At 45.6% G+C, this 12,615-nt stretch overlaps 1 protein-coding gene across 3 annotated transcripts in view; it reads left to right on the top strand.

The window, feature by feature from the left end:
* YWHAZ (tyrosine 3-monooxygenase/tryptophan 5-monooxygenase activation protein zeta) overlaps positions 1–12,615 on the top strand; it is an 82,958-nt gene that overhangs the window by 24,707 nt on the left and 45,636 nt on the right. For all 3 annotated transcript variants that reach the window (XM_029591816.1, XM_029591819.1, XM_029591817.1), the window contains exon 3: positions 9,811–9,934. In XM_029591816.1, the coding sequence (XP_029447676.1) occupies positions 9,811–9,934 (124 nt within the window). The remainder of the gene's footprint in view (positions 1–9,810; positions 9,935–12,615) is intronic.

The raw sequence follows: 12,615 nt of genomic DNA, 5'->3' as shown, positions 1-12,615 counted from the left end.
TATGAGTAAAGACTAAAGAGGTTAGGACATTTCAGCTTGGAGAAGACAGCTGAGGGGGGGGGGGGAATATGATAGAGGTGTTTAAAATCATGAGGTCTAGAACGGGTAGATGTGAATCGCTTATTTACTCTTTCAGATAATAGACTAGGGGGCATTCCATGAAGTTAGCATGTGGCACATTTAAAAATAATCAGAGAAAGTTCTCTTTTACTCAACGCACAAACTCTGGAATTTGTTGCCAGAGGATGTGGTTAGTGCAATTAGTATAGCTGTGTTTAAAGGATTGGATAGGTTCTTGGAGGAGAAGTCCATTACCTGTATCAATTAAGTTGACTTAGAAAATAGCCACTGCTATTACTAGCAACGATAACATGGAATAGACTTAGTTTTTGGGTACTTGCCAGGTTCTTATGGCCTGGATTGGCCACTGTTGGAAACAGGATGCTGGGCTTGATGGACCCTTGGTCTGACCCAGTATGGCATGTTCTTAAAGATTGCTTCTTGCTGTTCCCTGGTAGCTTGTTCTTGCCTACTCTCGTGGTGAATTCGAGTGGTTATGAAACCCACTGCCTTTTTAGCAGATGTAGGCTCAGATCTAGTTAAAACGTCAACCAGAGGAGTGACCTCTGGTGGCCAGAACACAGCTATGGCTGCAGAATTGATCAGCAGATGCAACCTCCAAGGCAAATCTTACAAAGATTCTCTTTAAAGGTGCTCTCCTTTTTTGGAAGCAAACTGAAAAATGGGTCAACTTTCCAGTTCCTGGCTACAAGAAGATAAGAGCAGTTACAGCACTCCTTGCCTATGAAGGGTCAATCCAGGGGCTCCCAACACTTTCACCTCTAGATAAACTCAACACTTCAGAAGTCTTGGCCCTTTGCGAGGTCTGTCTTTGTAGTTAACAGCCCAACCTCTTGGGAGGGTTCAGGTATGTCCCATGTCCTGTCCGTCCCGTCCCCCCCCCCCCCCCCATGAAAAACTTGCTGACTTACCCTGAGATAAAGGGTAGACTGTCATCTTCTACCAGAGATGGGTCGATCACGTTGGACAAATGGGTCCTAGAATTTCACTGCACTCTTAACATGTCTTTGCCACTCCTCCCAGCACAGGAAGCAGGCAGTAGACTACTCTTGAGGCTCTTTGGGATGAGAGCTGTAATCCCAGTACCTGCACCCAAGGAAAATACAGGGCACTATCCCATCAGTTTCATCATACCCAAGATGAAGGTTCCTTTTCCCCATCCTGGACCTCAAGCAGACATCTACTAGTAAATCACTTCAGCATGGAAACCCTATACTCTGTGACAATGGCTGTACAATCAAGAGTTCTTAACCTCATTGCCTCTATCGGAGGCCTACCTACATATTCTAATCCATCAAGAACAGTTTCCTGTGCTTTGCAGTACTGGGTCCATTATCAGTTCCAGGCTCTGCACTTTGGCCTTATGAATTTCTAGATGAAAGCCATCCAGTCCTGGGCAGTTTCTAAAGGCAATGGCTGATTTGCCTAATGGTAACCACCTGCCTTTCAAGACAGTCTGAGAAATGCTTTACTTGGGGCTTTTTTTGGTCTGCTATAACACTTCATAGGGCCAGAATGTAGCTGCTCAAAAAACCTCATTAGATGGTACGGACTTCCAAACTGTGACTGCCCCTCATGAGTTATGAATGCTGGAATATAGTGTTTGAGCGTTTGCAAAAGACGAGCCAATAAGGCATCAGTCTTATTTCCATTTTCTGACATCAATACTGCAAGAAAGCTCCAGTATTGGTTTGTTTTTTGTTTATTTTTTTATACAGAGGCTTGTAGCTCCTTCCTGTACTTCTACAGCCTCTTCCTATATCTTGTGTTCAGTCTCTCTGATGGATTTTGCTCTCTAGAAAGTTGTGTTTTTTGGGTTTGTTTGTTTTTTTTAATCTAGTGCTCTTTATATGATTGGCAAAATATTCCTACCCTTTTAATACAGCCTTGAGGGTTTCCCACAATAAAACAAGGTTTGCTCAGCCCTTTTATGTTCCTCTTGGCTTCCTTAATGACATTGGTGATATTGCAAAATGAATCATACCTCAGACATGGTCTCTAGCTCTTCCCTGCACTCTGGATCTACTACATTCGTGTCAGCAGCAGAACTAGGTGGTGGTCCAAGATATGGCATGTTAATACCTTTTTGCCCAGCTAGGCAAACTGTCAGCAGAACATTGATATTTTTTTTTCTATGACTTAAGTATTAAATCTCTGAAAAACAGGTCAAATCTCCTCACAATAAGTAGGTATTTTAGCCCCACATGTCCACAAGACTCCATTCTTTGCTTTGAAAATTTCAACCCCCCCCCCTCTTTTTCCAAAACCACACAATCAAGAAAATTTCACACTCTAGATTGCAAAAGGGCCTTGGCCTATCAGCCACAGAACCCATCGAAACATGTTGTCCCACAGCTCTTCATATCATACTATCCAAATAGCTGGGAGCTCCCAGTTGCAAAAAACTTTATCAAACTGGATTGCATCCTGCATACAGCACAGTCATGTCCAAATCCTATCTGCGTCTCATCCAATAAACTCAAGTGTGCCAGTGACTTCTATAGTTCATCTGTACAATGAGCCGGTTGAGGACATCTTTAAAGCAGCTACCTGGTCATCCATTTACACCCTCACATCACACTTCTGTTTTGGTTGAAATGGTGGGTGCTACTAATGCAGTATATCAAGCCATTTCTTACCTAAGTAGACTGGACAGCAGGAGTCAGGTTGCAACCCTCAACTTGGGATTCCCCATGCAGCATGGCTAACTCATACTGCTTATCAACGGGGGGAGCAAATTTGCTTACATAAATCTTTTCTGTAGATAAGATGAATTGGCCATGCATTCAACCCTTCTGCCTGGACAGCATCTCTTCTGTATACATCAACTATTTGCTTGGATATGGCTTGAGACTTCTGGATGATGCGGGTACAACTGTGCATACCCAAAGCTTATAGTGCTAGAAGCTCTACAAGCTTTGGGGGGGAATTCAGCCTAGTGTCACCTCGTGCAGTATGGCTAATTCATCCTGCTATGTATGGAAAACAATTTATGGTAAGAAAACTTGCTCTCTGCTACTTGTAGACAGATCCCTTCTGCAGAATCTACATCTAGCAAGTTGGAGGAAAAACAAATCTCCGAGCAACACTCTGCCCTTCTTTCCTGCCTTTTGGATGTCTTTGACCAGCTCTGTCCATCTCTTCTGTCTGAATCTGAGACTTGTAGACCATACTCTTGTAAATGGAAGCACCAGTTTCCCTTTCTAGGACAACTAATTGTCTTCCCTATCCATTTCCCTTGCATTTCAGATGCTTGGATATTGCCCATTAACGAAGCATTCCAAAACATACTGTGCCTCAGGATTCACCAAGGATCCAGTTGTCTCCAGAGGGCATGTTTTGAAAAACTAAGGTCTCTATTTTAGTTTGAGTTGAAGGAAGCATAAAGCACTTGCTCTCTACACACAATTCAGCTTGGCATGTTCTGTCATGCATTTCCTCCATCACCATACCCTCCTAGACTATATATATATATAGAAAGAAAATTATTGTCCAGTTTCCCCTGACATTAAAATACACTGATAGTAGCCATCCCCACTTGGGAACATTGTGAAGGTCTTGAATGCATGGTGCCACTTTCTAAATGGGGGGGGGGGGGGGGACCCCCAACCAGATTCCCAGAACTTCTGCTGTAGGACAGCCAGGGACACCATCTCCTGGTTCATCCCCCTCACTTCCAAAGTGGAGAAAACAAATCCTTCCCCACTCTAGTGCAGCAGAGTGGTAAGCATTGAACTCTATTCTGTCACAGCAAACATAGATAACAAATCTCTACTCCAAGAAATCCAATCCCCTTCCCTCATACCATATGTAGAAAAAAAGCTGTTAAATCCAATGAGAAACTAGCTTCATGGCTTCGTGAGCAAGATTGGAATCTGGCCATTTTGGGAGTGTTGTGCTTAAGAATATCGGACAGGAAAATGTTCAATCCACCAGCAGTACTCCACATATAACCACCCACTAACAGCCTCTCCTGTTGCTGCGGACTCCCCACAGATCAATGAGGTATGCTGCCAAGGCCACATCACTAATGATTACTCTGGCTATACTGTAAGTTAGACTTCAGCAATTTTGCCAAGAGGAAAAAATGGTAAAAATTCCCCCCACCTCCATGGTTCCAGTAACTCAAAATCATTTTATATAAACTATTCTAGCCTTTAACACTCCACCCCCATCTCCCACTTTTCCTGTGAAACCCCTTCTCACAGTTGAAGTAAAATAAGCAGAACGACGTACCCGTTTAGAAAATGCAGAGGGTGAAAATATAGAAAGAGGTGTAATAAATACAGGGGCAGCTAAAGTCACCATAGCACAAGTACCACGCCATCGAAAGGGAAGAAACTGATAGACAGAAATACCACACTGCCAGAAAACATCCATGAGAGGTTGTGAACCAAATTCTAAATATCACACATCCAGCACATTCACACAAGATCAAAAGGATATTCAGGGGGCTAAAACTGCTGAACAAATAAGTCTGTCCTATACTGAAGTCTTGCCAGCATGCAGTGTAATGAAATGCATAAGGAATCCCACATCATTGAAGGTCTTCATGTGACTTTGAATCTCGGACACTTTCAAAAGACCTGTACAAAAATTTTTGAAAACACATGCTTTCCCTGAAACATTCTCCTGCTGACCTCAAATCTTGACTTGATTCCTGTAATGGAGTTTTAGGATCAGGGCTCTCGGGTGGCTCCTTCTACAAGTCAGAGTTACAGGATTCCATCTGGCTAAAACCCTGCTGGATCTCATTCAGACTTCTCTGGAATCCCTAGTAATGTGCAGGTTACAACACTGGCTTCTGTTCTCCAGGTCATCCTGTTGTATCAGCTACTAATTTTGTATTAAGTTCCAATGCTGCTTTAAACTTGAAGTCTAGCTCAGTTCCAGCTCCTCAGGCTGCTAGAATATATCTGTCAAAGCTCTTGCCTCCCCTACTGAAGAACTGAGACATTCTAACTATTACAAAGTAGTCAAGGCAATGTATCTCTCTACCTAATTGCTGCATGAAGCTTCACCTTCTATATCTGTATAGGCCTCATGGCATCTGGCTGGGTCTTGTCTTAAGGCACCATGTCTTCCAAAGTGAGCACTTTCTCAGAATTTTTTTCAACTAGATCTTTTAGGTCAAAGCATCTGATGGCCCAACATCAGAATAGATTTTAATACCTCACTTCTGCCATTTTTAATCAGAAAAAAAGGTATAGATAAGATCCGCAGTACGATCAGCAGTGTAGAACAGGAGAAGTCTTGAGTGCACTGCCACCTTTAGAGACATGTGACCCAGATCTTTTTGTTTTGAATTTGTTCTCCAGAGGTGGCTTTAAAAAAAAAAAAAAAAAAAATTTGTTTCTTATATAAATTTGCCTTTAGTATAGCTCCTTTAATTTTGGCACACTGTTCCACTTCACCTATCTTCTTCCAGCCATCCAGCTCCTCAACATATTACTCCCTACCCCCAAGTCTGCATGTTCAAAGTGCAGACTTTGAACATTATGTGCCTTGACTCTCATGATTTCATAACTTCCTATAGTTCTAATAGGATCTGGGTGACCAAAATGATAAAGGAAATGAAAAAGCTAGATGTTTGAGCTTTTTAGCTTGGGGGGAAAAAAAGGGGGGGGGGGAGCTCTAAAATGAATGGAATGGGTACCGTAAATTGCATGGCTAAGACTTCAAAAAATACAGAAGTTTAAGTAGCACAGTTAAACTAGTTTCACTCAACATGCAGTTAAGCTCTGGAATTCATTGTTGGAGGATGGGTAAAGGTGTCTAGCATGCTGAGTTTCTATGGTTTGGGCAAGTTCCTGGAGAAAGTCCATAAACTACTCCAGAATAAGCAGTGGCTTCTCCGGGTCTGTTTAAATCCCATGCCGTTATCAGCTGTCCTTCCAGGTTACATATGTGGATTGGCACTGTTGGAAACAGGATATCGAGCTTGATTGGCTCTTCGGTTTGTTCCAGTATAGCAGTTTGAGTTGTGCCAATGAAATAATGTACATGGAGCATAAGTTCTGTAAATAGGCTTGTCCTTTCAATATTTGCCCTTTCTAAGGAAAGTATCACCAGATTTTAATGAATGTCAACTAGACAAATGGATAGATTGCTGTCTGTACAGAATAAAACTTGTGTATAGGCTTATTAAAAAAAAAAAATTGTTCATCATAGGTGCACCCACATGAAGAAAAATGGTCATAGTTCTGAATGTATGAGCAGATGAAAGCTGTTTTTGTAACTTTCCTACTAGTCATTTTCTCACTACATAACTCATGAATCTTTCAAACTGTTTGATACGGTAACTTTGGAGCAGAAAAATCATGGTCCCTAGTAACACCTGCAGTGGGTGTGTTGTCTGACTACTGAATTACTATCAGATCTTTTTTTTTTTCTGTCAAAAGGACACACTTCAGTCATAGTATCCCAGTGTTTTCCAAGACTCTCTCTCACACACACTTAACAATGTGACATACCAGACTCTAGAGCAGGCAGTACAAATGTGGACAAGACTCCTATGACCAAAAGAAACTAAGGAAGCACAGAGCTCTACCAGTCTTGTCTATATTCTAAAACCAAGGGGAGAAGAGGCCAAGTCAAACTGGTCACATGGATCAGTTCCCTTTTTTTATTATACAAGTTCAGGAGAAGGGAGAAAGCCAGGGTGGTAATAGCACAATTTAATTTGGCTGTTGCATGTGACTGTTAGATCTTAGCTGCTGCTCCCAAAACTCAGGAAGTATGCACAAAGTATGGGATACAACTCTGTCTTCCAGATTGGAAATGACTGGCTAAAAGGAAGGTTGGGGGGGGGGGGAGAAGGTCCTGTGCAAGCTGCACAAAATGACACTGATGTCCATGTCTTGCATGCTACTAGTTTCACTTCCATATGCCAAACTTAACTGTTACAAGGAAAAAACATGCAGGAGTACCTGTATGTTTTAAGAGCCACAACTGGTGTTGCGTGCTAAACCTAGGTCAGATTTGCATGCACTGCCTCCACTATAATACAGATTTGTATTTAGTGGAGGCAGTGCATGCAAATCTGGCCTGTTGGTGAACTCCAGTCTGAGTACCACAATCTCTGACCTAGGTGCTAGTCCTGGTTTGAGCATCAGGCAGTGGTGACTCTTCAAAGGCACACTGGGGAAAATTGGTCTTGCTTTATGTATTAAGAGTATACCTTTCTGGCTCTGAAACATTTACAGGCCAATGCAATACCTAGCACGGTTAACCCACTTTTGGACATGTGTCCATAACCCCTGATGCAATAAAGGGATCAGTGTGTCCAAAACACACAGGCAAACCATTGTGTAGCTAATAGTGCCCATCACATGCAAATGTCATGTTTAGCCTAACTAGTATACAAATTATATAAAAAAAAAAAAAAAAACAACTTCGCCAGATGCGCACATTTTAACCCTCAAATGAATGGCGGCCCCAGAGCTGATGTCAAGTCTTGAGCCCCAAAAGTTGGACAGAAAAGCAGATATTAAGTCAGAGGATCCACAGAGCAACATGGGGGAAAGTCTGGGCAGCCAGGTTCGGGAAAACAATCACTCAATATAAGAGCATCCAATCTTCCTAATCCGCACACAGCCATTTCTCCTGGGTGCCTGATGCTAAGGAGGTGCTAGGGTGCATAACTTCTAGTGCCTTCTTAACAGCAGCTCATTAGCATATTGCATCATGTGCCCAGGAGATGGATGGGCATGTGTTAGAACAGCAGGTGCTTAATCCTGAGTGCCCGTATTGCATTGGCCTGTTACTCTAGACTATTCACTTTAACTTTGAGAACAATCAGGGTGATCCAGTACCGAGCGGTAGGAAGAGCTGCGTTAGTGCCTACGGCACCCGCGGTTACCGCCCGCACAGTGCAGCTCACCTACCGCTCGATCCTGAAGCCTAATTATATGTAAATGTAAGCCGCGTCCGAAAAGCCTTAGTCCCGCGCAACCCAGGATACTGGATAGAGCGCCTGTACAGGATCCTGGGTGCGCGGGCCTAAGGCTTCACGCCACGCTGGTATCTGTCATTTCAAATGTCATTTGAAATGACAGATACCAGGAAGTCTGGTCCGATCGGGTGCAAAAGTAAGTTGCTTCGCCGCTGTCAGTGTCCCCCCCCCCCCCCCCCCCCCCTCCCTCCTCTCGGAGCAGGGAGCGAAAAGCAGCCTTGCTCCGGGAGGAGGGGGGACACTGACAGCGGCGAAGCTTTCCCCCAGCCCGGACACCGGCAAAGCCAGAAGACAGCGGCGGAGAAACGGCGAAACGACTTTTCAGTGTCTCCCCCCCCCCCCCCCCCCCCCCCCCCCCCCCTCTCGGACACGTCTTGAGCGGCCAATTGTACTCTTTCCCCGTGCAGGCGGCCATCTTGTCGGGAGGAGCTATCGGAGCCAGATCTTCGCATTCCTGCTCGTGGCTCATGGCTGCAAAACAGCAAGTTTTGCCGGTGTCCGGGCTGGGGGAAAGCTTCGCCGCTGTCAGTGTCCCCCCCCTCCCGGAGCAAGGCTGCTTTTCGCGCCCTGCTCCGAGAGGGGGGGGGGGGGACACTGAAAAGTCGCTTCGCCGGTGTCCGGGCTGGGGGAAAGCTTCGCCGCTGTCAGTGTCCCCCCTCCTCCCGGAGCAAGGCGGCTTTTCGCGCCCTGCTCCGAGAGGAGGGGGGGACACTGAAAAGTCGCTTTGCCGTTGCAGTCTCCGTGGCAGCCCCAGTCCGGACATCGGAGGGGGGCTGCAACGTTTTTTTCGCTTTTTTTTTTTTTGGCTTCTGGAGGAGGGGAGAGGACTGGGGCTGCCACGGAGACCGGCACCCATGATCGCGGCCGGGGCAGGTGAGCGGGGGCTGGGGGAAAGCTTGCCACCTACCCTTACCCATGCCTCTACCGCCTGGGTCAGGGTAGGCGGTAAATTTGCAGGTTAAACGCGCGACAAAACGGCAGGGAAAGGTAGCGTTAGTCGGGGCGCGGGTTACGGGATGCTAGGGGAATAGCTAATTGGCTCGTTTGCATGCAATATCGCGCTAATTCGCTTGTTTGCATGCAATATGCATGCCGCGGGCGGAAGGGGTTACCCGGGGAATTTAGGACGCGGTAGGAGTAGGTTAAAAGGGGATTCGGGATCGCAGGAAGGGCTAACGCGGCCGAAACGTGAGTTAGAAGCGGCTTAGGAGCAGGGTAAACACGGCCGCACTTTACAGGATAGGCCTGATAGACAGTAACAGTGACAATAGTTGATTCCCCCCCACCCCCCTCATGCCTCAAACTAGACAGCTATATTTTAACTAGTCTATTTGGATGTGCTGTACCTTAAAACTTTAAAGGCACTGTTAATGCCAAATTCCAATTCATTATTTAATTTATATAGCACTATTTCTTCATATAGACAGTTAATGATCCATTTGAAATGTTCTGTAAATTTCTTATCAGATTATGGCACAAAGACTTGTGTATAGTGATTGAGATTTTTGCTGTTGAATAATTTCAGAGATGCCATTGTTCACTATTGTGCGATTTAGGAACTTTTTTTTTAAACCAGCACACCTTGCATAGTACCTTCTCAGTGTACCTAAAACACTTTTTTAATCTATTGAATTATAGTTGCCTACCACTTGTTTATGGTGCACTAGACAAATTACAGCTATGACTATCTGTAACTTAATGGCCATGTTGAAATTCTCATCTTGTCTCAGTTCAGCTGTACTAAATGTATGGAGTTTTCCACTTTTTTCTTTTAGGGTCTGTTGGACAAGCATTTGATTCCTAAAGCGACACAAGCAGAAAGCAAAGTTTTCTATTTGAAAATGAAAGGAGATTATTACCGTTATTTGGCTGAAGTAGCTTGCGGAGATGACAAGAAAAGTATGTAATGGGTTTCATTAATCAAACAAAATATTGTGTTAAAACCCTGCAGTGCATTTTCTCTGGAGATTTTCTAGTTACTGTAGTCAATAAAATATCAGCATGTTTACAGTTTTGATCAGTGAAAAAGTTAATAGAGCAGATATTTTGCTTCTTAAATTGAAATGACACACTGCAATGAGTCTGTTAAACTTTTGTGCCTAGTTAGTTTAGTCCAGTTGATCCACTTGTATATTCCATTCCACACCCCCCCCCCCCCCCCCCCCAGCCTGTTCATTATCTTAACACTTAATATCCCACCTTTTCAATTCACAAGAACTACCCAAAGTGTGGCTTGCAATATTATTGTATTTTTAGAATACTAAACTTAGTATTCAAATGTTCTCAAAGGACAGGCAGGATGGTAGTCCTCACATGGATGACATCAGATGGAGCCTCAACATAGAAAACTTATGTCAGTTTCTAGAACTCTGACTTGGCCACATTTGAGCATGCCCAGTATGCATTATACCACACGTCCACGTGGGGTCCTTCAGTCTCTTCTGCGGAGCTGCAGCATTGTGGGTAATGAGCCTCATTTTTGGCTGCTTTGGAAGACTTTAGTGGTTCTCCATGTTTGTGCTGTCATAGCAATAGACGCCGGGTCCATCTTCAATTTTTGCTCAATCTTGTGATCTATTCCTGACTTACAACCTCCCAGTGCCCATCGACCATGTGCCAGGTCTTTTTCATGGTATCAACCAGATTTTGTTTGCAGACTATATCCATCACAGACCTACATTAGGTTTGCATCCTCTATCTGGGGGCCTTGCACAATGCCCACAGATGTCTGTGAGATCAGATGACACCCAAGGGGCAACGTGCACACCTTGACAAAATGGTGAAACTTTTCAGGACTCCAAAATCCTTTACTCTTGCACTTCAATGCCCAAGAATCACAAGCAGCTGTCCCAGTCTGACTCTCACGGTCCCTTTGATTTCCAATCCCAAGGATCGGGAGAGGGAGCTCTATCCTCGGTGGTCTCTCTCCTTCCCCAGACCTTGGTCATCTTTCTCCTTGGTGTCAGAGAAAGATCAGGTCAAGCATCTGAAACTATCCCAGGAGCACCAGTCACCTTCAGACACTGTTCAGATTCTGGAGCAGCATCAGTGGCTGCTGAGCTGCCATCAAAGCAGCACTGGCCACCGTAGACCCCATCCTCTAGAGCCCCCAGTAGCCTGAGGCATTCTCCCCCCCCCCCCCACAATGCCAGTGCAGGGTGTTGTGCTGCCTTGAACCAGAGGATGAGCTGCCAACGGCTCTTTCCCCCCCCCCCCCCCCTCCATCAGTCCTGACCACTCAGGACTTCTAGAAGAGTTGGACCACAGAGTGCAGTCAGCAGTGCTCAGGCACTGCAAGGCATTGAGATACAGGCACCACCAGCCCCCAGACTGCTGCCCAATCATCTGCCATCCCCCCCCCCCCCCCCCCCAGCCAGTGACAGCCTCCTCAGCTTCTCCCAGTGCTGGGAGAAGATTACGTCTGCTGGGTCCTTTCCATAGTCTTCCAGGGGTGCAGTCTGCACTTGAGCTGGCTCCCAGGGATCTCTTCCCCATGTCCATGAACCACTTGGTAGTTTAAGAACTCTCTGCCCCTCTTAAATTGGGCACAGTGGAACCAGTCCCTTGGACACGGTGGGGCTGTAGGTTCTATTCAAGGTATTTCCTCATCCCAAAAAGGAGTGGAGGCGTGCACTCATCCTGTCTGTAACAAGTTTCTTTATTAAAAGAAAAAATAAAATTAAAGATTGTCTCCCTGGGCATGCTGATTCTCCTTCCCCCCCCCCCCTGAGACTGGCCTTGCTCCTTTGATCTGAAGGAAGCATACACACATCATGATCATTCCCCAACCACAGGAAGTACTTCTGTTGCAACCATCCCTTCCCAACGACTTCACTCCACCTACCTTTCTTTGCACCTCCTCTTGCTATTAATGGATGTCTGCCTGGCATCCCCAGACTGGCTTGGGCGCTGCCTCCCGCCATGCTCCCCTGGTACCTTAGGGTGCGTGCACCACGTGGCCCTCACTCATATTACCTACTTGGCGCAAACCTCAGGGACGTCACGCTGCCCAGATATTTAAAGCCTACAATGTTTGCTGGCCTTTGAGTTAGCAAGGGGTAATCTAGGGATGGATTTGCTCTCTGTACCCAGATACTCTGCCTCTCCAATTTTCCATTGGACTCGTTAATGCTAACTGGGTACCTGCTCTTCAGGGGCCTCACTTGCTTTTCAGGTTGCTATCAGGAAACCGGTACTTGCTCCTCGAGGGCCCATGTTCCCTGACTCGCTGCCTGCTCCTACCTTCTCTCCTACCTGGAAGGATTTGCTGTCTTCAACACCAGTGAGTACTACCATCTTCATCTCTGAGCTGTGCCCTGGAACCAGATACTTGCTCCTCGAGGGCCTGCCTCCGTTCCAGCCCTAGTGCCATCTATGTGGAACTGCTGTGAGTACGTTACATTACCTTCAAGCCTCTCAGCTATCACGGATCAGGTACTTGCTCCTCAAGGGCCTGCCCTCCCTATCCTGGGGTTCTCCATACTGGGGCTCTGTGCATATTCCACTATACTCATTCTCAGTTCTTTCCACTACAGCACTGCTACTGGAGAGGAGTCGCTGTTACAGTACCTGAGGGATAT

This window comes from Rhinatrema bivittatum, chromosome 2 (assembly GCF_901001135.1).
Source record: "Rhinatrema bivittatum chromosome 2, aRhiBiv1.1, whole genome shotgun sequence".
NCBI lineage: Eukaryota > Metazoa > Chordata > Amphibia > Gymnophiona > Rhinatrematidae > Rhinatrema > Rhinatrema bivittatum.
Note: the sequence above shows the minus strand (reverse complement) of the source record. Positions and strands in the feature narration are given on the sequence as shown.